Source organism: Oreochromis aureus, linkage group 20, assembly GCF_013358895.1.
Source record: "Oreochromis aureus strain Israel breed Guangdong linkage group 20, ZZ_aureus, whole genome shotgun sequence".
In the NCBI taxonomy this organism is placed as follows: Eukaryota; Metazoa; Chordata; class Actinopteri; order Cichliformes; family Cichlidae; genus Oreochromis; species Oreochromis aureus.
The window spans coordinates 29,860,426-29,886,788 of NC_052961.1; the positions used below are offsets into that span (position 1 = coordinate 29,860,426).

General features: G+C 41.0%; 1 protein-coding gene across 2 annotated transcripts in view; it reads left to right on the forward strand.

Moving 5' to 3' along the window:
• Positions 1-26,363, forward strand: part of LOC116311206 (plexin-A1-like) — a 311,927-nt gene that overhangs the window by 147,872 nt on the left and 137,692 nt on the right. For both annotated transcript variants that reach the window (XM_039604677.1, XM_031728256.2), the window contains exons 4-8: positions 201-332; positions 18,056-18,156; positions 21,739-21,862; positions 22,181-22,334; positions 25,768-25,867. In XM_039604677.1, the coding sequence (XP_039460611.1) occupies positions 201-332; positions 18,056-18,156; positions 21,739-21,862; positions 22,181-22,334; positions 25,768-25,867 (611 nt within the window). The remainder of the gene's footprint in view (positions 1-200; positions 333-18,055; positions 18,157-21,738; positions 21,863-22,180; positions 22,335-25,767; positions 25,868-26,363) is intronic.

The following is a 26,363-nucleotide window of genomic DNA, read 5'->3' on the forward strand; positions in this document are numbered from 1 at the left end:
CCATGAATAGCTTCTGTTGCATCTAATCAGACAATCAGAATGTGCAACTTTGATTGAGATGCTGAAATTTTTTATTTCTACACTCGACTGGATTAGTTTTTGACAAGCATCGTGGCTTCTCTTTTTCACACAGTTGTAAAACGATCATCTATGACTGCACTATAAGCGTGGCTTTACCGTTTTCCTCTCTTCTCTTACAGATACTGGTGAACTCCATTTCCCAGCCTGCCGTGTTGTATGAAAATGTTGTGGTGAGCAACGGGAGCCCGATCCTGCGAGATTTGCTCTTCAGTCCAGATCATCAGTACTTATACGCCCTCACTGATAAACAGGTAGGAGAAGTGTGCGCACACACACACATACACACACACAAACACACACACGCCAGATGACCACGTCTAAACTAGAGACGAGCACTGTTAGAAGCCTTTTGTTGCCATTGGCACTCTGGGCACACTGAGAAAATTATGAATCAAAATCAATAGTCATTTATATATGTAACAATTTTAGGGATGGGTTCAGTGATAAGTGACAGAACAATATTGTACAGCTTCACAGCTGTTTTTCATGTACATGTACACTTGCTGGCATACTGAAAGACACACACACATACACGCACACACAAACGCCTTCATTGCAAATAAGTGAACGCTGGGAAGAGAGAGGGAGGGGAGGAAAATGGAGACACTTGAAGAGCACCATTAAGAGCTGATGAGGAAAAATATATTAAAAATATACACGGGGGGAGTGAGCAATCAAGGTAATTACACACATATAGTACCACATACTGGGCATGAACACATTTGCAGCTTAAGCAGCGTTCCACACACATGCACAGTTTTAGGTGCTAATTAATGTCATGAATTTTAAAATGCACCATATAGGATGAAGCCGTGCATACCTTCCTTCCACCGGGGATACACATTACATCCAACTCTTGAATGTTTACTTCAGGATATTCCTCACAAAAATCCTTGGTTCTCCATCTAAAAACCACCTGATCAACAACAGAAAATTACAGTTTAGCCATTGCAGCAGGCAACACAGAACTGAAAGGATGATAAGTATTATTATACACAGGCTTGTGACGTTAAATTGGTTAAACTCCGTGGCCTCTCATTTCCCCACACTGACCTCATCTGCACAGCATTATGATATGCACGATCAAATCCTGGCGTGTACGTGTCATTATCTCGCAATGCCTTTATTCACGAGAGTTTGATACAGCAGTCGCCACTCTCCCGCTCATCCCTTCTTTACCTGCACGACTCTTATCTCATAATGGTTAATGACCTTGATGTGATAACCTTCAACGAGACTTCCTCGCTACGTAGACGGTAACCGGCGTGTAAGTGCTGTGTAATTTACCAGCGATTAGACTTAATTGACTTCCACGTGTCTGAATAAGCACGCGGAGGAAGTGGAGTGTAACTGATACAAATGGACGTCGTTGTTGTTGACGTGAGGGAGGGAATAAGGTGCTGAGATCGTGGATCGGTCCAGGAAGCTGAAATGTACTCTAAAAGTAAAATGCCTAAATGCATATTGAATTACACTGAGTCTGGGACACACGTGCTGATTTTGGAAACTCGCGCTGAATTATGCATGCACACGAAGATAAAGTTGATTCATAATGTAATTTCAGTGCCCAAATTATTTATAGTTATGCTCCAGGTCCAGTTACAACATTAACACAATTAAATGCAGCAGAATGTGTGTGACCGCCTAAATTTTTAACTCTGCACACAGGAAAAGGACGAATTTCTTTTAAAATCTAAGCAGCTTGTAAAGTAACCATGTATCAACCATGTGTCTGGGCCCAGTCTTCTGTTAAGATGACTCACGCGCTTTTTAGTATTTCATTTTTTCTGAATAGACACAAGTCCTTAAACAATAATTCACTCATTATTCTACATCTATTTTTATTAGTGCTGTTCAAGTATAGCACATCTTTAGGCTAACTTTCTAAAAAAGAATAACATGTTAGTGTAGAAAGAAGAGTCAGAACTTTTTTGATAGAAAATAAAACAAAACATGCAGCAACATATTCATTATTAATGTCTGCCTCTTATTTTCTCATCCGATTATGTGTGCTCTCCATCTGATTATAAAGTCTACAGCACTTAGACCTTAGCGGATTGCTTGATTATGATACCACTATAATAATCCAGTGGCACATTATTATGTTCCAAACGTCGTTTGTTTTTTGCTTGGCTTGTTCTGTCCAAGGCATTTTGGTACATTTATGGTTTTTAATAACCTCAGCCAGAACAGTTTTAGATGTTCACTTGCTACTGCTAACAGTTTATACCCGTCTACATCTTTTTTCTGGATAGAAGGGATGCAGACACCTGTCAGAAAATGTATACTGATGACCTTATTGCAGTTAAAAGAATTTGAACTGTTTTTAACCTTCAGCAGGGCCTTGGTGCTTGTTTGGTTTTGGTAACTGAAGGTGCCTTAGGAAATAGCAGATTATGTCGATTTTTGGAGTCGTTATTCAAAACAAAGGCAATGTATTACACACTGCTTGTTACTTTCTTTGAATCGAATGCAATATGTTACTTAATTACCCGGAGAAAGTAATTATGTTACACTAATAGTTACATTACGTTCTTGTTACTTCATAAAATGACCTGAAATGCGTTGTCTGATAATTACCAGTTAACAAAACAAAAACAAAAACCTGAACCGATAGAGAGAATTCAAGCTTCAACCCTGACTTCTCATCACTGCCTTTGTTACCTTGAAGTTCACGGTCTGGCTGCTGGGCTGGGGTTGGGACACTCAGCTTTAACATCACTCTGGATTCTTGGCTAGCTTTGTGTTAGCATGCTGTCTGTCCAGACGCTTGCAAAAGCCGAAGTTCTTTTAACAGTATAATATGTTTTTTCTCTTCTGGATTCAGTCTGTACTTTACCATCGTGTCCTTTCATGCAATAAAATATAAAGCAATGTCCATATCTGCACTCCTCAAAAGCTGTACAACATCTGCCTGAAATTATATGAATGTAGCAGGAGGGCGCAGGGAGAAAAAGAAAACCTGTGTTGCTGCTGTATTTCTTTTTTTCTATCTACCCAGCATTCAGATAACTAAAGAGCCTTTGTAATGCAAGTACAGTAGGTCAGGTCTCAGCCCAGCTATGTAATTTATAAGGGCAAAATTATATAATAACATTCACTGGAAACTATAATCCTCAACCCTTTCAAGACTGGATTCAAAATCCCACTAAAAGTCACAAAAGTCAAAGTTAAAAATTGCTCAAGTGTTCCCTTCATTTTTTGAGCACTATACATTGCTCTGGGTTACCTTGAGGATTACAAAGAATATTCATCTGTGAAAAGACGCTCTAAATGATATCAAATACAACTTTAGGCCTCTGTCCAACAACTCACTGCTTCAGCCAGCAGTGCTTAGCAGCTGCTCAGCAGGATGAAGAAAGTCCATGCTGAGAGCATTTGCAGATTTTCCCTTCTAATCCCTTTCATTTGCAACTGCTATTGCTACCAGAAAGTCATTTTCAATTATTAAAGATAGTGTTTTATTTTTGATGAGCACTGATATGTTTGCTGCATGTTAGTGCAGTGACAGTAGGAGGTCAGCTGCTAGAAGAGAAGCCTTGTTGAATTCGCAATGCTTCCTCTTTGACACGATCCAAGTTGATCCGTTACATTTTACTAATGTAGCCGGTGAAGAAGTGCAGGCATTCACATCGAGGACTCTTTTTGCTGCAAGAGGAATTGTTTTGAAAACCCGAGGAGAAGATTATTATTAAGAATCCAGGGTCGGGTCAAGTAAAAATAATGACTAATGCCGCTCCAATATCAAATATTAAGAGCTAGGAAGCGCAAGCTAGCTTCAGCAAATCTCAAAGGTACATCATGTTTCAATTTTCGTAATCACCATGTTATGTTTTGCTCATGAAATCCACAAAAAAACACAAAAACAGCAAGGTGCAGTTTTACAAGAGGTTTCTGGAACACAGTGACTTCCTGGAGAATCTGTTGAATGACGGTTAACGTCATAGTAAGAACAACAGTCAAGGTATGCTAATTGGTGACCTTCAGTGGTGCTGGTAGGGAGACAAACTTATTGTTTTCCACTGTTTCAAGCTTAGCTAATTTCCTGTTGATGATGCATTCAGCTATACTGTTCAGCTATAGCGTTCATGTCACAGTACAGAAACAGCCCTAGTAAAAATCACCAATGATCTTTTGCTTGCAGCTGATTCTGGACTTATAGCCATCCTCATTCTCCTTGACCTTACAGCAGCTTTTGACACTATCTCCCACTGCATCCTCCTTCACAGATTAGCATCTATTGGCATCAATGGTACAGTACTCGCCTGGTTTACTTCTTATCTCTCTGGCCGCTCACAGTTTGTTCAGTTACTCCCTCACAGATCAGTATCTACTCCAGTTAATTCCGGTGTACCCCAAGGCTCTGTCCTGGGTCCTTTACTTTTTATCATCTATCTCCTACCTCTAGGTAATATTTTTAGGAAGCATGACATCCAGTTTCACTGCTACGCAGATGACACCCAGCTCTACCTATCCTCCAAACCCACAGCTACTCTCCCACCCACATCCATTTCTGACTGTTTAAGTGAAATCAAGGTCTGGTTTACTCACAACTTTCTTAAACTTAATGGCAATAAAACAGAATTCATTTTAATAGGCACCAGATCAAAACTGACTACAGTTCCAACCAGTCTTTCGTTATCCATTGATAACTCTGTTGTCTCACCCTCCCCTCAGGTTAAGTCTTGGTGTCATCCTCGATAGCACTCTGTCCTTCACAGCACATATAAATAATATCACTCGGTCTTCCTACTTTCATCTCCGTAATATTAACCGTCTTCATCCTTCACTCACACCACACAGTACCGCCATACTTGTCAATGCTCTTGTCATATCTCGTCTGGATTACTGTAACTCTCTTCTGTATGGTTTACCTCATAAATCCCTCCATAAACTGCAGTTGGTTCAAAATACAGCTGCTCGTATTATTTCCAGAACTAGATCCACTGAACATATAACACCTGTTCTTAAACAGCTCCATTGGCTTCCAATTCACCTCCGTGTCAATTTCAAGATCCTGCTTCTCACTTTCAAAGCGCTTCATAACCTCGCCCCTCCATATCTATCCGATCTTCTCCATACATACTCACCCCTTCGTACACTCCGCTCTTCTTCAGCTTCCCTTCTGTCAGTTCCACCTGCTCGCCTGACTACCATGGGACTCAGAGCCTTTAGTTGTTCTGCCCCGAGACTTTGGAATGCACTTCCACTTGCTCTACGGACCACACACTGTTAACCACTTTTAAATCACTACTCAAAACTCATCTGTTTAGAATTGCATACACCTGATCTGTCTTAGGCCATTTTTACCTTGCTCAGTTTTTATATTTGCTTTTATACTTTTATGACTGTTTATGTCTAAATTTTACCTTACTGTGTTTGCTATATATACATTTTTCTTACGTTTTTATGGTATTGTTTACGTGTTACTGTAAGGTGACCTTAAAGGTTCTGAAAGGCGCCTATAAATAAAATGTATTATTATTGTTATTATTATTATACTGAGCGCCATCCTGCATAACCATTTAAGCTCATTTTTGCTAGAGACCGATGCCGCAGTGGAAATTTGTTTTTTTAAATTGCATATTCTCTGCCTGTGTAATTTAGTTCCTATGAAAGTCAGAATCACACTAATTGACAGAGAAGACAAAATGGACTGACCAACTCCTAGGAGAGCAGATAATGGCCTTTCACTTCCAGAGCTTCACCACTGACCAAATTTACAGTCCAGCTAGAGCATGAAGCAGAAAAGGAGGGAGCGAGAGTGGGTGAGAGCTGAGAAGGTGGGAAAATATAATTGGTTTGGAGGATATGCTCTGTTCCTTTGTCTAACTCTTCCTGCTTCGTATTTGCAATATTCTTTTAGGGTTCGCATGTCAGTCTCTCTCAGTCAGAGTGAGTTTGTGTGGTAACTGCTTTCCCAGTGGTGGCTTCACAGAGCATAGAGAGTAGAATGAGGATTGCCCCTCACCGCTGCATGTGAACTTGTGTTCCAGACAATAAAGGATCAGCGTGTGTGCATAGCCTTCTTGGCCTGCCGATGACGAGTCTCTTCCTAGCCAGAGGGTGCCTGGACACTAGTTAATGTGTTACGGTTTAAGGTCGCTCGCCAAGCCTTGGGATGTATAAACTTCTGTATTTTTTTCAAGCCAAGAAAAACTGTATTTTTTTCTGTTACTCAAAGATTGAGTAACAGGTCAGAATTCGCTTAGAGTTCTGGCATCTCCAAAGTTACTCAGAAAGTCCCAGATGGTAGTCCATGTCCAGTAGGATCCTGAGGTAAGGTGAGGAATCACACTGTAATAACTTTATTGTGCCAGACATAAACTGTATTTGTTAATTATTATAACAAACACTTGTTTCATATATAATATGCAGTATGATTTGTCACAGATTTTTATGGTGGATGCCCTTCCCGATGCAACCCTCCCATTTATACGGTTTGGGCCAAAACTAGGGGGAAATCTACACCATAGTTATATCATAACCACAAGCTCCTCTGAGACCCTATGACAGGGGTGTCCAACTTCAGGCCTCAAGGGCCGGTGTCCTGCAGGTTATAGATGTGTCCTTGATCCAACACAGCTGATTTAAATGGCTAAATTACCTCCTCAACATGTCTTGTACTTCTCCAGAAGCCTGGTAATGAACTAATCATTTGATTCAGATGTGTTGACCCAGGGTGAGATCTAAAACCTGCAGGACACCGGCCCTTGTGCCCTGGAGTTGCCCGCCCCTGCCCTATGACGTAACCTAACCTACCCAAACGCAACAGCCTGCAGCTATTGCGTTTGGTTTGTTCAGTACTGTCAATTCCTCCGGCGCACTTCTAGCTACTTTTTTCCCAACAGTTTTTGAATTTATCAATGAGCAAATACCAATAATCATCTCAATATAAGGAATAATAATCATATCATCACCATAAGGATTCCCAAATGTCAGCATATTCCTGGAGGGAGACTGTATAAGAAGTAGAAACACCGGTACATGACCACAAGGTAATTAGCAAATCATCAACCAGCACAAGCAAAAATGTCGGCAAAGACGTTGGCCACATAGGCTCTACAAAGATTCACGGCAGAAGTCCAAGTCAGCCTGAGGATGTAAATATGTCTCAGCATTGTTTTACTCTGGAGTTTTCTGCCTCTAGAGGGGAGCAGCGCATGCCGAAAACAAATTACTGACATCATCAATGTGTAAAGTCGTTATATGTTGGCAGCCAGTCGCCTTTATATCGAAACATGGTGTGTTTTTGATTTGATGAAAGTTTTTTTCACTTATTTAAACCAAACATTTTGCTATATAGGGGACACTTGATCTGCACCAATGAGAGACAACTTTCCGCTACAAGATGATCAGTGTTACTCCACCCTACTGGCTGACGTACATGCACACTCTGTGACAGTCGCATTCAGGAGTGAGGTGTACCTTGGTGTTGTTTGTCCTCTCCTCCTCCTCTCTTCCACCTCTTCATCCTTTCATTTTTCTCTCCTTGTTGAATAATAGAAATGCCAAGTGATGAGAGCTCAAACATCAAAAAGCCCATTTCCCAGCTTGACAGAGCAATTTACCTTTTCCCATATTCACTCGCACATAATTAAAAGTAGTGGATTGGACTGCAGCGTATAGACCGCATATCTGTATAGCAGCAGTGAGTCACATATAAGAAGGCGCGCGAATATAGAGTGCAAAAACATAAAACTGATTCACCGCGAGAGGAGAGTTTTCGATTAGCGAGCGATGGATTTACACACGGCTCCTTTTGTGTCTTTGTGAGACACACACTCCTACACGCGCACACACACAGCCTCACGGTGTTCTTTCACTCCATGTATCTTTGTCTGCCTCCAGCTTTGGGTCCGTCTCTGTCTTTTCAGTGACATCGCATCATTTTTGTGCTCATAAAAACGAGCAGCGGCACTAAATCAATTTTATCATTGCTGTTGTTTCCTCGTTACATGTTCAAATTGTCCCGATCTAATAAAAGCCGCGCGCTAAAGGGAGATTTTTCATCCTGTCATCGCCCTCTGTCGTTGACGTCACCAAGACAGATATTTCTTTTACCCTGTGTGTCCCTATGGATGACATCACCTAATTGCTTGAAAGTAAGTGACTAAGTGGATTACAGCTCATAATCTATTGATTTCTACTGTACCTTTGCACCAAAGGACTTACTTATCATATAATTATCAGCCCTGCTTCTAACGTGCAGTTTCCTTTTCATTAATTCCCGTGATAATGAGCTATTCTTCTATTTTCAGTCGGACGAATACAGCCTTAGGATTTTTGATCTACTTCTAGTATTGATGCAGACAGCGCCCAGTCTCTGATCTTTGCTATGTAGTAACATCATGACCAGATTTGCACTGCTGAACTCAAAGGGCAAGGTCACGCCTCTGCACTTGTAAAACAGCTTCATTAGGTCGCACATTGGCAGCGAATGGCCTCGCCCCCTTCCCCTGCGAAGCCTCTCAGACAGTGGCATAACGGTCCAATGATGTACCTCCGTGTATCGATCTTGCTACAGTACAGAAATGTACTGAGCTGTACTGTACTGCACAGTAGAGAAACCCTACCCCTGGCACCACATCAGACAAGGTTCATATTCAATTCACTCAGCATTTACTGTACTTGGAGGTCATGCAGAAAAGAGTGCTGTGTGCTTCTTTTATGACACTTTCCTTGGTGTTTGTCCAACTTTGAAGTGGCTAAAAAAGTGTTATTGAAGACATGCACAGGAAAAATAATGAGATGAGGATACAGAAATCTACTAGAAGTGCCCTTGGCCCTGTCAGCTAATTGGTTGAGTTGAGTTTCGGAGCATGCCTTTGCATTTGTTTGCATGGGCAAATTGAAATTGGTGATGAGGAGGTTTATTTATTTTTTTAATGCTGAATATTATTTAAATGTTGTCTCTAAGTGTGACATCGAAGCCCTTCTGGCGTGCTGGGCTCTCAAGTTCAAGTGTAATGCTTGACTTCAACTAAACTATGAACTGCTTCAGGATTTATCCATGAATAAGCTTTTAAGAAACACCCTTTTTAAAAAATCTTTTTTTGACATATAATTGGTTTCACATCACACATATAAAGCTGAAAAAAAGTGTCTCCAGCCTTTTCTGAAAGACTGTTTCTAAAGTTGACAACAGGAGAGGAAGTGCTGCTTGAAGTGTTGATGGCGGTTGCTCCTGTGCTCATTAACAGTCTGCGTGAAGCCCACTGGATATGTTATAGGTTGGACATGTAATGAAACTAGAAACTAGAAAGTACACGTCACTATCAAAATGAAATCTCCAAACCCTGTTGTATAAATGTGTGAAAGAAGAGAAAATACATGGAAATACAGTATTTTAAAGAGTTTGAAAGTCAGTATGAAAGTAGTATTTAGTCTTTCTTGTCATTTCTTTAAGTAGTCTTCATGAATAGTTCTTCAGGCTTCTTAAAGGTCATTCAAAGCTCTTGTTCTTGGATGTTGGCTGCCTTTTGTTCAGTTCAAGAAGCTTCAACACTGATTCATTAACACTGAGTTCTGGCTTCTGTGGAGGCCAATCCATGAAATAATGTTCCATTATATGTCTTCCTGGTATGCTTTCACTCCCTTGGCACTGTGTTTTGGATCATTGTGATGCCGAAAAATGAAGCTGGTGCCGATCAGATGTTTTCCAGATGATATATTGTGGTGGATCAAAATGTGAGGGTAGTTTTTCACAAATCTAATGGCATCAATTTTGGCAAGATCCCCAACACCACTTGCTGAAACACAGCCCGCATCAAGACAGAGTTTCCACCATGTTTTACAGATGGCTGTGGACACTTACTTCTGTACCTCTGTTAAGACCTCCACTCCTCCACTCATTTTCAGTCCAGTTCTTGTGTAATTTAGCATATCTCACTCTTTTCTCCCTGTTTCCCTTCCTTGGGAAAGAGTGGCTTCTTGACAGCCACCCTTCTATGGAGATCATTTCCGGTAAGACTTTAGCAAACAGTAGATGAATCAACTGAAGGGCCAGATATGTCTCAGGTCCTTATGTCAGGTCTCCTGTTTCTCAAGGACATGACTTTCAGACATTGTTCATCTGCTGTAGATAGTATTTTAGTCCTGCTGCTTATTCTTTCGACATACACTCTTCCCGTTTAATCACATTTTATGAGGACATGATGCACGCCGTGCTGAGATATGCCAAGGTTTTAGCTATTAGCAAGTTTTTGAAATCAATTTGTTGCTGCAAAAAAAAAAAAAAAAATGCTATTTTGTGCTTGTCAAAAGGTGTTATGTTTGGCAATTGATTCAAATCAAAAAATGGGAACAATTTATGTAATTATGCGACCGGCGGCTTTAAAATTGGTTCAACACTGGTTCATCCTGTGAGTTAGGTGCGTTTTTACATTTGATTGAATGGCCAGAGTTGAATGGTTTAACAAACAAAAAAAATTCAAATTTTTCAGGCATGAAGACTGGACTAAAATTAATGAATAAGCTGCAAATGTCCAGAAAAAAGCTTTGAAAGACCTTCAGAAATCCTATTTCTCAAGAACACTTTAGAAATGGCAAGAAAGTCTAGCTCCTTGGAAGGAAAATATAAAGATAAGAGGTGTGGCTCAAGACTTTTGAACACTGGTGGCACTACTGATGTCTGACATGTTTAAAAAATGAATGAGAAGTTTTAAAATCTTGAATTTAATTGTATTTCTGAAAGACTTGACTTGACGCCGTGCATTTACATACAGGGAGTGCAGAATTATTAGGCAAATGAGTATTTTGTCCACTTCATCCTCTTCATGCATGTTGTCTTACTCCAAGCTGTATAGGCTCGAAAGCCTACTACCAATTAAGCATATTAGGTGATGTGCATCTCTGTAATGAGAAGGGGTGTGGTCTAATGACATCAACACCCTATATCAGGTGTGCATAATTATTAGGCAACTTCCTTTCCTTTGGCAAAATGGGTCAAAAGAAGGACTTGACAGGCTCAGAAAAGTCAAAAATAGTGAGATATCTTGCAGAGGGATGCAGCAGTCTTAAAATTGCAAAGCTTCTGAAGCGTGATCATCGAACAATCAAGCGTTTCATTCAAAATAGTCAACAGGGTGGCAAGAAGCGTGTGGAAAAACCAAGACGCAAAACAACTGCCCATGAACTGAGAAAAGTCAAGCGTGCAGCTGCCAAGATGCCACTTGCCACCAGTTTGGCCGTATTTCAGAGCTGCAACATCACTGGAGTGCCCAAAAGCACAAGGTGTGCAATACTCAGAGACATGGCCAAGGTAAGAAAGGCTGAAAGACGACCACCACTGAACAAGACACACAAGCTGAAACGTCAAGACTGGGCCAAGAAATATCTCAAGACTGATTTTTCTAAGGTTTTATGGACTGATGAAATGAGAGTGAGTCTTGATGGGCCAGATGGATGGGCCCGTGGCTGGATTGGTAAAGGGCAGAGAGCTCCAGTCCGACTCAGACGCCAGCAAGGTGGAGGTGGAGTACTGGTTTGGGCTGGTATCATCAAAGATGAGCTTGTGGGGCCTTTTCGGGTTGAGGATGGAGTCAAGCTCAACTCCCAGTCCTACTGCCAGTTTCTGGAAGACACCTTCTTCAAGCAGTGGTACAGGAAGAAGTCTGCATCCTTCAAGAAAAACATGATTTTCATGCAGGACAATGCTCCATCACACGCGTCCAAGTACTCCACAGCGTGGCTGGCAAGAAAGGGTATAAAAGAAGAAAAACTAATGACATGGCCTCCTTGTTCACCTGATCTGAACCCCATTGAGAACCTGTGGTCCATCATCAAATGTGAGATTTACAAGGAGGGAAAACAGTACACCTCTCTGAACAGTGTCTGGGAGGCTGTGGTTGCTGCTGCACTAATGTTGATGGTGAACAGATCAAAACACTGACAGAATCCATGGATGGCAGGCTTTTGAGTGTCCTTGCAAAGAAAGGTGGCTATATTGGTCGCTGATTTGTTTTTGTTTTGTTTTTGAATGTCAGAAATGTATATTTGTGAATGTGGAGATGTTATATTGGTTTCACTGGTAAAATAAATAATTGAAATGGGTATATATTTGTTTTTGTTAAGTTGCCTAATAATTATGCACAGTAATAGTCACCTGCACACACAGATATCCCCTAAAATAGCTAAAACTAAAACAAACTAAAACTACTTCCAAAAACATTCAGCTTTGATATTAATGAGTTTTTTGGGTTCATTGAGAACATGGTTGTTGTTCAATAATAAAATTATTCCTCAAAAATACAACTTGCCTAATAATTCTGCACTCCCTGTATTAAAAAAAATTGCACTGGCGTCTTTTCAGATGACATATCTTTCTCCTCACCGACACACAAACACGGATGCGCACACATCCTTGCTGTCTGTCAGCGAAGGCAGAGAGATGACTGATCGGCTGATCAGAATGTGATTTGTGAGACAGTCAAAGAGACAGACAGTGAGAGCGAGAGCGATGGAGAAGTCTTAATGTGGTTGGGAGCAACAGCGTGACTTGGGTTTAAAAAAAAAAGAAACAGGCTGAAGCTGATTTGTAAAATCTCAGTGACTGAGAGCGTGAGATAAAGAGACAGGAAGTCAAGAAGGACTTAGGAAGCCATCCGAGATCATTTTAGTTTCATTGCTCGTGCAGATTTCTGGTGCCATGAATCATGCATATCTGTGGCTAAGAAGACAATATATGTAAAATAATATGTTTGTTTTATAGGTTTATTTATATAGATTTCATCATCTTTTCATATCTTTCATCTTGCACATGTTAACACTCTGCTGCAAATAGTAAATAATCAACTTAGCTTAGCATAAATACTGGAAACAGGGTGTACAAACAGTAGGGTGTTGAGTTTCTCAACACAGACTCAACCCAGTGTTTCCCTTTATTGTCATCTTGGGAATGTGAGTACTACGTGAACTTATGCAAGGAAGAATGCACTTTTAAAGGGTTCAATCTACAAGAGTTTGTTTTCTTGCTAAGCTCTGTATTGTTCCCCTCTCTCTGCCTGTTTCTGCCCAAGGTTGTGTCTCGCAGTGGCTACTGGTGATCTATGGCCTCATTTGGTGTGTTTTTGGTCTGTCCAGCCAAATTCATGACAGATGAGGGCATATCAGAAAGATAGAAAGGCAGAGAACGGGGGGATGGATATGAGACTTTATTTTTTTTCTTAAACAAGCACTCGGACTGTCCATTATTTATAAGTCATCCAGCATTGTTTCAGTGTATCCTTTGCACATAATTTAAAGTGTAATTTACAGCAGCGTTTTGAAGTTGTGCACTCAAACACTGCACCTCAGCGTGCTTACATTACCACAGATAGCGTATCTGCATGCACTTAGTTGCTGGTAACATGTGTGCATTCGTGCAGTAGTCTTAGAATTGGGCTCGCTGGTAGAATAAGCCATCCATCAGCCTATTGTGTAGCGATAGCGCCTTATATTCCTCGCCATATTATACAGATGGGACAATTACAGCTAGGCCTATAGCGGCAGCTAGCTTGGGACCAAAAGGGCCCCATATGTGGAATGAAACATCAGTCGCAATTACATTTGTGTGTCTTTCTCATCTATCCTTCCCTGTATTCCTCATTTCCACCCTCCTCCATCCAATCCACCTCCCCCACCCCCCAACCGCCACCCTCCTCCTTCCTCTCATCTGCCACTAGGCAAATTAAGAGGCTCTCTATCATGACCCAAATGAGAGAGGCTCATTTGTAGCAGTTATTTATTTGTAATAAACTCTCCCCCCAATCATCTCCTCTGCTCTGCTCTCTCTCTACCCTCCACTCTGGAAACACGGCGAAAAAGAAAGAGAAAAAGCATCTGAATGCTGCTGGGGATTTTTCCCCCCCTTTCAAACACTGTCCATTATCATTTGAAGACTAAAATGAATGTTTAAAATGGACATTTTCCCTCCGTGATCTCATTCTTTCTGTCTTCCACTACCTCTTCTCCTAATTCCCCTGTCCTCCCCCACCCTCACCTCCCGCCACTGTCCACAGATGGATGTGTTTCCCCTCGGCAGCAGCAAATAGGCCACGGATGAAAATGCCATATTTAATATAAATAGGTGGTGCTCACTTATGTACTGTCTCGCTCACACACACACACACACACACACACACACACACACACACACACACACACACACACACACACACACACACACACACACACACACACACACACACACACACGCCAGTGCTCCCCAGCCACCTCAGTAAGACAAAGAGTCTTTGGCTGAGCATCTCCCGTTTCCCATCCCATTATCTGTTTTCTAAAACTCAATAATTGAACTGTTCCAATGGAATACATCATCTGGCCCACTATCACAAAATCCCATTGAATAAACTTCTCTCCCTGGCTATTGTGCTTGAGCATGACATGTTTTTTCTTTCCGTCCTCCCTCTATCAGATAGGCTGTATTACTAGCGTGGTATTTGTCCAGGCTCAAGTAATGACTGCAATTTGCTGCTATTTGGTGTCCTGTAAGAGGCCTGGGCCTTGTAATGGTAGCATTATAATAGTTACCAGGCACAGGTTACTATTACCATGTTATGAATCTGCCATAAGCCATTGTGTCCAACTGTACATTAGAGTGCCACAGGAGGAGGATATGTACAGACCGTGCAAGAGATGCCGGGATTACTGACATCTAGTTGCGGTATGTGCTGTTTGTTTTAAAGCTGTCTTGGGATGTAATGTGCAATTGGCTCATATAAGGAACAGAGCAGATATATGTACATTATTCCTAATGGAGTTTCCCATTACACTTTAATCCAGTCCTGCATTTATAAGTTATTATTTGCAAACCTTCACCAATCTTTCTGAGAGTGATTGCAGTGAGTTTGAGTCAGGCAGCAATTATTTAGACGGATCTTTTTGCAAAGATCGTGCCCAGAGGTGAAGGGTGTTGTATGGTGAACCTCTGCGTGATTGGTTGGTTGCTTCAAATACTCGCAGTGGGTCACCAAATGTGAAAAAAATTCAGTGCAGTCACCTGGCAACAACAGATTTTTTTCTCCTAGTTGCAAGGAGGTTATCGTCCCATTTTTACTGTAGTATGACTGAGCCATGAAAATATTAAAGGATAGACCTGACACTCATGTAGGGTTCATCAAAGCAGACTGAGTTCAGTGTTAAGTTGAGACAGACACACTGTTTTCTCCATACTACCAACAGCTTGAGCAGCTCCTACACAAATGCTCTTCTGGTGGCCATCAGAGGCTGCTTCAGGCGGTGAGAATCATGCGAATGGGGGAGATCTTGAGCAGTGGAAGGTTCTGTGAGCAGAGCAACAGAGAGTACAGGAAATTGGGATTTTTTTAAAGTATGTTGACATTAAAACCACCATATGCATTCGTGTCTGATCAATCACGTGGCAGTTGTTCAAGCAAAAGACATGAAAAGAGCATGATTCAACATTTGAAGTTTAATAAGTTGAAAAACGGTGCGGTGAAGGTAGGGTTTCTTCTTTGAAGGTTTTTCCACTTTTCGTCTGCAGCTGCCATTAGAATTCACCCTCACCAGCTCACCTGGTGTGCCTCCTGCCTCTGCAGTGTTATTGATGTCGTACCTCGCCTATCTGAGAGAGCTGGAGGTGTGCGTGCACATGTGCACGTTCTCGTGTGTGAATGCATCCTGGGTGGTCAGTGATGTATTTAAGAATTTAACAACTGCCCCAGAAAAGTTGTCTCAAACTCTCAATTTAGTCCAAAGAGTAACTTTCTCACCGTGTGCTTGTGTGTGTGCCTGCCTGAGGCAGTTTCCTGTCTGCCAATCTGCCTGTCACTGCCAAACAGCATCCAGTAAGTTGAGATAAAATACACAGATTCTGATACGCTGCAGATTACAGATTTATAAAAGAAAAAGATTAAACCTGAATGTGCAGAGGTATGATTAAAGCATTTTGCAAGGGATAATTAGTTGACTTCTTCTACACTTTGGGTATAATCCAGTGTAACGTGTCCTTCCCGATTATCTTGCAAACAGATGGTGAAGGCAGCAGCATACAACATGCATGTTCAATAATATCTGCAGGTATCTGTTGACTTCTCAATGCTAATTTCTGCAAGTTTCACCGTGGCCTGATGTTCAGATACATCTTCAGTTGCGCTTTAAGAGACCGATACATTTGGACAATGTTGTTTGATGTCCTTGTTGATAGAGAGGTTCCCCGGTTCCTATGCAAGAGATCAAGTTTCATCTTAGTGCAGTCACGCAGAGACACAAATGGCAGCTAGGACAGATTTAGGAGACAAAACATCGACAATCCTCGATGTTTATCTTAATGGTGTTAAGTACAGTACCACAGTATCATGCATTTAGTTATTGCTTATTTTTCATTGGAGTGCTGCACAAAGCTGGTTTATGTAGTTTTTGGAGTAAGTGACAGACAGCCTAATAAAAATGTAGCTGCAGAAAAGGCCTTACAGCTTTACGCTAGCTAATTTTGAATTTACACCCAATAGTTTTGGAGAGTTGTAAGGGACTGAGTAAGAAAAGAGTTGTCAAAATTTACATAGTAAAGACAGACAGACTTCATGTGGGTCAAGCCAAAAAAGGCTGCAACCTGTACTAATTCACCATGATTGCTTCTTCGCTTTAAATGCACTAAAACTCTGTACCTCCCATTTAAGTCTAGAGCACTATAGCCAAAAGAGGATTGCTCTCCACTGCAGTAATTCATATTTGGTGGAATGAAGCCTGGATTATACTCAGCTGCAGACACGGACAGCTAGAGACCCGATGACCGAGTAGTCATTACTGTTGCACTTCTTTGAAGTCTGCTGCCTGGGCGCATGCATAGTGCGCATAGTAAAGTGAATTCTCTGTGGATGTGTGCGTGGACCTCGCACTCAATGTCCAATTGTGAAATTTACATCACAAGGACCCAAGAGGACCCTGACGGACTCATAAAATATAAAAACCTGCTTGTTTCTATTCTGGGACTTTCCTGCCTTTCCATACCCAGATAGGAAAGAGCATAATGGAGGGAAGGCCCACCTCACTGCCCTTCCAGAGCAGTGGCAACATGTGTCATACAACCTTGATTGAGTTAGATACAGTATGATAAAGAAGGGTGGGGTGGATGTGGGTTGCAAAGTGCTTGCACAGCAACTGTAGGCAGGCCAGTACCTAGTGCACCCTATATGAAACTTGTCAACTGGCAATTTTGAATATTTTTAGCTGAGATAATACTTTGAATCCCAAAAAATGAAACTCTTGGTCGGGCTAGAGGAATTGCCACATCAGCAGGTTGATTTCGACCCTTTAGCGTCAAATTCCACAACAATCTGTCCAGTATTGATCCTTGAATCCACTACCCAACCCAATGACGACTACACTGACGATTGCACAAAGCAATGTGCTTAAACTTGCTAAATGTGTCTAGTTATAGCTCGTCATCATAGGCTGAACAGCAGTCTTTATGGGGAGTGTGAATCTGATCTTGATGATCAGATTAGCACCTCTAATCCTGAGGGGCTAAGCTGATTTTGGATGCATACAATCTGCGCAGTGCTCTTAGATCTTTTTGCTTTGAATAAATTGCAACCGAGTTTTATTCTTCCGCATGCAACAAGGAGAAATTATCAATGCCTAAAAATACACAAATTGTTTGCTTGCATCAGAACTGTGGGCAGCACAGAGTATATGTATTACAGAGATAAGTTCTTCAGAGGGTGTGTTTACATGTTTGTAAACCTCTACTTTTCTCCCTCTAGCTACCTTTATATGCAGCAGTATGGAGTTGTAAGCAGCACTTTCAGAGCTGTTTATCTGTGATAGTCACAGTGGGCTTGTTCCTTTAATCTCATGTTCCAGATGCAGGACACCTCCAGTAGATCCTGTTTATACCAACCCTATATAGTACGAGCTGTTTGAAGGTGGTGTAAACAGGGTTTCTGCACAGCGTTAACCAAGTGTGTTTGCCGAATGTGTGCTTATGTGTGTGTGTTTTTTTTCTTCTTCCTAGGTCACCCGTGTACCAGTGGAGAGCTGTGAGCAGTACACTTCCTGTGGAGCCTGTCTGGGATCAGGAGACCCTCACTGCGGCTGGTGTGTGCTGCATAATGTGTAAGTGCATCCTCTTTACTGCGTCGTATGTAGTTATTCCGGTGGTTGCTCAGTGGGTGTTCTGCACTTAATTACAGTCTGTCACTTCAACAGAGTTGTGAGTTCTGCCTGTTTATGCTCATGGTAACCACATTATGTGAACCTGCTTTGGCACTGCATTTGTCAATGTGTTCTAACACAACAAATGCCGAGATTTAACACCTTATATAATGACTTTCTTTTGAAAATTGTATTTAGATAAGTGTATCTGTTTTTCTTGTATCAATAATTGACAAAAATGTGTCACTCGGTGTCACCTACACTGAAGCTTAGCCCTGTGACTTATTCATAAACATGGTCTCAATGCTCTCATTTTACTATTTTACTATAAAGCAACACTTTGAAACACATCAGATCTCAGTGTTTAGAATGAAAGGATGCCACACGGTTTGATGGAAATGAAAATGATAAGCCTACAAGTAATGGTACATACTGAACGATATTACATATTACAACATTCGCCAGACCCTGTCACGTCTGTCACACGCTCAGGGTGAACCTGCTGTCATCTGTGAACAGCACAGGGCCCAATAGAGGATGTGGGGCCCTCAGGCCACCCTCATGAAGTCTGTTTCTGATTGCTTGGTCAGAGACTTTCACACCAGTGTCCTGCTAGAGGTCATTTTTAGAGCCTTGGCAGTGCTCCTGTTCCTCCTTGCACAAAGGAGCGGACACTGGTCCTGCTGATGGGTTAAGGATCTTCTACGGCCCTGTTCAGCTCTCCTAGATTAACTGTCTGTCTCGTGGAGTCTCCTCCACAATCTTGAGACTGTGCTGGGAGACTAGGGATGGGTATTGATAAGATTTTCACGATTCCGATTCCATTTTCGATTCTGTTTAACGATTCGATTCTTTATCGATTCTTTTTAAAAAGGAGAACACTAAGGTCGATTAGCTTAGAACTTTGTTTTATATCTTCTCTTTGAACAAGATAGAAATTTAGGAGTAACATGGCCTTACAAACCCAACAGTGAGATCTTAAGAGATCCGCAGCCTACGGCTCTTCAATGGGGTGTCACAGGGTCCCCAGGAAAAAAAATTGTAAATGTAAAATAATAAAATAAATATTTTTCTGTAGCAATAACAAAGTATAACATAAATTATTCTGTAGCAATTACACAAGAATATCCAGTAATGTCCCTGCCTACATTAAACACATTCACTTACCGTAAATCGGGGGCATCTGCTGTGGCAAATGGCTGCAAGCCTTTGACCACAAACTTAGTCACTGCTCGGTGACGTTCGTCTATCCTGGCCTGAAAGGAGACGCTAACGGTAGACTGCAGCGAGAACTGCCAGCATGTGAGCCAGCCAGACTCTGTCTCTCTCATCATGGTCACCTAAATGCAGCGCACAGTAATGGCAGGTTTTGTAATAAGGCAGATCGAGCTAACATAATATGCACTGTTAGCTGATTATTTACCTGCCGCATTAACGGGAGAGGACGTGCGAACGTTACCGCTGCTGCTGGGTTGAGATTCACGAGTCCGGAGCGGAATTAAAAACACGACATTCATTTAAGGTCATCGCGTGTTTTGTGATGAAATGCTTTTGCATATTCGTAGTGTTTCCTCCCTTAAATGAAATATCTACTTTGCAAGTATTGCAAGTTGCCCTGTTGTCATCCGTTCTCGTAAAGTATAACCAAACTTTTGAGCGTTTGAGCCGCTTAGGCGCCCTGCCGGGTAAATGACGCTCCGCAACGTGGTGACGTCATTTGGGGCGACTGGAATCGATAACGGAATCGTTTGCAAAAATGGCAAACGATTCCAAGGAATTGAAACAGTGGGAACCGGTTCTCGACAAGAACCGGTTTTCGATACCCATCCCTATGGGAGACACAGCAAACCTCCTGGCAATGCCATGTATTGATGTGCCATCCTGGAGGAGTTGGACTGCCTGTGCATCCTCTGTAAGGTCCAGGTATCGCCTCACACTACCAGTACTAACACTGACCCTAGTGAGATCAGGAAGGAAGAATGTCGGTGGTCTCTACCTTTAAAAGCATTCCTGTTTTGGGGGTTGTCTCATTGTTGGTCCTCTAGTGTTGCTGTTGTTAATTTCATTAACACCAAAGCAGCTGAAGCTGATTAACAACCCTCTCGTCTACTTAACTGATCAGATCAATATCCCAGAAATTTAATTGACTTGATGCTAAACTCTTGATTAAATGTATTCCTCTAATGTTTTTTGAACAGTCTATAATGTGTTGAAGGAAAAAGTTATTGTAGCTTTGAAGAGTCTCTCCTTCCATTCACTCCTGGTGTTGTAATTATCTGGCAAAGGAAGTCAAAATCTGACTACTTTCTCACCTTTCCACACCTGGCTAGGCAAAAACAGACCTTTAGATTCCAGCATCCTCAAACTGACCCCCCACAGCCTACATTAGCTTCAATATTAAACTCATTGTCTGAGGATATAATTGCAGCCCAAGGAAATTGGCCTTTTCTCTTCAGTAGCCACTTTCTAAAAACTTGTTCTGCTAATTTGGTCGGAAACACTTGCATATAGGAATTGACCATTTACAGCTAATTATATTGTTTGATTTAGTGGAAAAGGTTCTGCTCTCTAAGAGAGCACTGAAAGAATGGAAAAGGCAGCGAGGATTCGGTTGGGAGATCCAATTCCCCTTCACAAATACGTGCAGTAATTCGACATTAAAGCTTAATTAAGGCAACATTACCAAATGTTTAGCACATAAGGAGGACGCTGGGGTGAAAAAACAACCAAAAAAAAAAAGCTGTGCCACATCTGACATCCAGGTTTCAGCGGAGCAACAGTGAGAAGTGTTAAGTTGTAAAGGACAACATGTACACCAGTGTTAATATGATGGGGAATTTCTGGTCAGCTGGTAGCCAAGCAGCTGATGAATGAGCTGCTGATGGTGAAGCATGAATGAGCAGCTGGTGCCAGTCAGTGAATGCAAGTACATTCAGTGCTCTGCCCGAACTAATGCCTTGCTCTACGTGTTTATTGCTCTTTTGGACTTCATGTTTGACTCTTATGCATGGTCAGTCTTCACGGTAATCAGTCCTGGTAGACTTCGGTAAACCATAGCTCTGATTAACTCAATGCCTGCTTTATAAATACAAATAGGCATTCTGATGACCACACTATGGTTCTGTCGCTATTAAGAAAGTGCTGAATGTGTGGTTGTCATGTTATCATTAACGCATACTCCTGTTTCTCCAGTGTTAAACTTTTAACTGCATAGGTTGTTTATATGCACCTTTGCAATTTACTTCTAATTTCCATGCATCTGTGCACTCACTAATGAACAGTCTCTGTCTGAAACTCAGCATCCTGTGGGTTATCCAATAAATGCTGCGTATCAGTGATCTCGCTGTTTTTTCGCTTCCCAAGTGAGAAGTGCTGAAAAGCCACATTTGGACCAAATGCCTTTAGCTGTGATACTTAGTAAAATGTACTCTACATATACAAGTACATTTAGGAATCAGGACCAATGTGGATTTCATGTACAACACAGGTATTTATTGCTCAGAAGTAGTTAAGTGGCGATGTGAGCATATTCTTTTTCTCTAGATGTTCGAGGAAGGACCGCTGCAAACGAGCAGAAGAGCCTCAGCGTTTCACAACCAGAGTCGAACAGTGTGTCCGACTTTCCGTCCAGCCAGACACCGTCTCCGTCACCATGTCAGAAGTACAGGTACAGCACGCTGTCTGACCTTGTGTATCTGTTCAGCTACTCTTTAGAGGCTTCGTGAATTTATACGTGGTCCTTTATAAGACGAGTGGGGTAAAGATTAATGGCTGGGAAAAATGAAGAAGGCAGATGTGAAATGAGATTAAATAAAGCTTGTTTTGTGTTGTAGCTAACAGTCATTTTGAGTATGAGCTGAAAAGTGCGTTTTGAGCCACAGGTCTGAGCAGCATTTTCTGCTTTGGGCCATTACTAATGAAGTGTATTGATTTAAATTTCTGCTGTGTCTCATCTTTCTGCTTTCTGTCTTTTTTTTCTCGCTAGCTTGTGCTTCAGACACAGAATGTGCCGAGTCTTTCTGCTGGAGTGAACTGCTCCTTTGAGGACTACGTAGAAACGGAAGGACGCATCTACGGTGGACGCATCTATTGCCTGTCTCCTTCGACGAAAGAAATCTTCCCCATCACGCGAGACCAAGGTAACCAAAAAGTCAGAAAAGATATAATGTTATGTTGGAGTTAACGTAGACTTCACAAATGTCTGACTTTTGCTTTCAAAATGATATTTTGATATTTCATATTCAGCTGTTAAAGTGAAAAAGAAATGTCATTTCATATCATAATTATCATATGAAGAAAACGGAGAACTTTTTAAAAGTAGATTCATTATCGGTGTCTGAGTCCAGCAATTTGTTTTGTAACGGAAAATGCCAGCTGGGAGTAGCTGCCTTAGGGGTTTTTTTCTTCCGCTGATGTGCTTTGACACAGAATCTGGGCAGCCACACAAAAAAGGCTTTTATTCAGATGAAAAACACACCTTGTTGTCACATTTCTTACCGTTTCAGCAAACTGCATCATGAAAATACAGCATGCTTTGGTGCCAGGACACCCTTAAAGTCACTTTTTGTCCCTCAGTGGTGACAGCAACATTCACTACCTCCTGCTCTTACAGCCAACCATATACTGTAAGCTAGCAAATTCAACAACTGCTACTATTTTGACACTAGCTCCTGTTAGCTTGGGTTACGACTAGAGCTGGGCGATATAAGATTTTTTCATATCACGATATGTTTTTTTCATTTCAGGCGATAACGATATATATCACGATATAAGCCAAATAACTATATTTCTAAGATTTAAATGTGCCGTTGCTCACAAGTAAAATGTGAAATAATCAGCAGCTTGTTTTGATTTAATTATTTATTTCCCATAATAAGTTCAACAGGGCAGATGTACTTAAGGAACATGAGACTTCAGTTTCAGATAAATAAAGGCAAATATTGCAAACTACACAAAAGGCAGCCGCTAAAGTGTTTAAGTTTCAAAATAGAACAAACAAAACAGACTAAATTGTCAATTCCAATTAGAAACAAAATATTAATTCTAAAAATAAATCTTAGGTCGTTTTACAGAAGAACAGACAAAATTGACTAACTTTTGTCAATATCAAATAAACTGAGAACTAAAAGGAAATTCTCAATCTCTCCTTGTTGTATAGCTTAGCTTTTCAAACAGTTTTAACAGTTACTTTAGTCTGACAAAAGCCGAATGACGAATTAGCGCTTTCAGTCAGAGATTGAGCATGCACCGCTTTATTGTATTTCCAGACTTGCTTTCGGCACAATTTACAGTGCGCGCTACTCTGTTTTTTGTCAGACTTGAAATAACCGAAATACCTTCACACTACGGAACTTCTGTGGCCCTTCCGTTCGACAAGCTCTCCGGCATTGGAACCATCATCGGTTTTTTTGGTAACCTTCGCCACGCCTCGGTTGAATTTTCTCTAGTCGGCAAACTCATTTCCTTCATTACCCGGGCTGCACGGCTGCAAAAACAAATACACAAGTGCGCCTTGGCGCTTGTGCTGTACGTAACAAGTCATGTGACGTGACGCTGCGGAAGTGATTGGTTCAGCTCTGCGCTACTTAATTTGGATTGGCTGTTCTTTTTTTTTTTTTTTTAAGAGGACAAGAAAGATGAGGCCTATCGCAATAGTTTAATTTTTCTATCAAGAAAAAGTTATTTCGCAATACATATCGTTATCGTTTTATCGCCCAGCTCTAGTTACGACCATGTTAAACTGTTCTGAGGCTACGTCCGTGATTCATAGTGCACTAAAATAATACCTGCAATGCTTTATCTATTAAGCTATACGCAGCTGTTGTATACAGTTACAGTGCAATGGTACCACTTGAGAATTACATTAGCAGGAGCTAACCAGTTAAATGTGTTAGCATGGCTTGCTAGTTTACTTACAGTTGGATGAAAGGCTAGTGTAGCACTTTCATGAGAAGTGAAACAGAATTTTGTACCCACAATTAAATATTATAACTAATACATTTAAGTAAATCGATGAACACATCACCCAGCAAACATTTTGATGTTAAATATCCATCTCTGGTGGTCTTTTCTTGATGTCTACTCAGGGTTGAAAAATAGTTTCTGAATGAAAGTTGTGCCCGTGCAAGCAGCTCTTGGCTTAAGGTTTAACAAATGTAGCCTGGATATCCTTCCAAGTGAAAGGTTTTACTCTATTAAAAAAAAGCTTTTTTATCAAAATTTTGTTTATCATTTAGTGTAGAATTAAATAAAATCTTCTCAACACAAACAGTAAGATGAAAAAATGCACTCCGGTAATTTCTCCAACTCGTGATCTCAGCCTTTTGGCCTATTTGTACTGATCTGATCTCAAGTAGTTGCATCTCTGGATGTGTGATGCTAACATGATAGGTAGAAAGGCAACGCATGTACAGTGGCAGTCTGACAGACTTCACCATGCAACAAATGAGACAGACTTTTAAGTATTGGTCCGGTAATACTAGTCTAGAAGAGGCCATCTATTCATAGCCATGCATTAACCAGATTAGTTGTCCTTGTTTTAGAAAAGATATGTTAGAAAGATATAAAGATCTGTCCGTCTACGGTTCAGTTCTTGCGGTCGAATGGTAACTAGTTTTGACCAGAAAAATGACATCAGGATTTCAGTCATGTTCACGGTGTGACGCCTTCTCAAATCTGCTGCAGTAATTTAGTCCTGCTTTCAGTTGGACAAACATTATTAGATCACACAGTGTCACTTTTTGCATTTGTACATTTCAGCCCTCTAACAAACTTTTGTTTTGGGGAGACGACGATGGGCTTTTCAGCTGAACAGTTTTGTTTGATGCTAAATATGAATTGTTTGCTTAATTTGACAGTTTAATCAGCTGTGTGAAACACAAGACATTTTTCTCTTCAGTTTCACTCATTGCTTCTCGATTATCAAAATTAGAATGAGCACATTTATAAACATACCGCTGAAAGCCCATGAATGTATATAGACAGCTGTAAGTGTTTTCTCCACTGAGTAACTCTAATAAATTGATTCTGCTCAGAGCTCTTTTTACTCTCCAGCAGAAAGGCTGTCTCCAAAACTGCAGATTTACAGGAACAGTGAAAGCGTATACATTGACTAGGACCGGGTTGATCCTCGGGTCATGAAACATTTTCCATATACGAACTGTTATAGATGGACTATGGAAATATAGAGTGGATTATAGAGTAGGGTGTCATACATAAAGGCCGGGAGGTCAGAACTGTCTCACCAGAGGGTCCAATCACGCCCACTGATGTGAAGATTGCAGGAAAGGCGTTAATAATTCAAATTTACCAGTACAATGCATTGCTACTCCTAGTGTGATGATACCAGTGTTGTTGTATGAAAGAGTACTTTTTGATCCTGTTCAAAGAACTAAAATGTAAAACACTGTTGTTGGGTTTGTACCTGTAAAGCTCCACAGATCTTTAAATGTTAATGCACACCTTCGTAACATTAAAAGAATGTGGATTCATTTATTTGGATCGGTTATTATGCAATGGGTTTTACTAATAAACTAATAAAACACAATGTGTTTGTTATGTTTGACTTTGTAGGTGACCGACGCATAATAAAGTTGTATCTAAAGTCGAAGGAAACTGGGAAGAAGTTTGCCAGTGTCGATTTTGTCTTCTACAACTGCAGCGTCCACCAATCGTAAGTTGAGAGCTTGTTGCTAAGTAGGATGGGGGAGAAATGAGAAAAATATCAGTTTATGTTTAGGTTCTCTGTTAAATTACTTTAACACTCTTTTAAATAGCTATTGAGGTTTCTCAATGACATCATTCATTGCTCAAGAGTTGTCATCCATATTGGATGTTGGTTGCTAGGCAAAAATGCATATTTCTTGACTGGTTGACAGTGCTTTTTGGATGCTGCCGGCTCAGAACCTGTCCAGAAATACAGAATTCAGATTGCTGGGTGCCAGATGGTCCTGGCCTGTGTAACTGGACCTTTATTTACTTGATTTTTCATTGATTGTCACACATCCAAAGAGTTAACATCACACAGTTACTTGACAGATGTCTTCAAAATCTCAATACAAAGATCATACTGCCGGTCAGATGCAAGATGAAAATCAACGAGTGACTGAAGTTTTAAAAGAAACAAGTGCTAAAATACTGCTGCTTACCTGCAGGTGTAAATAATTGGT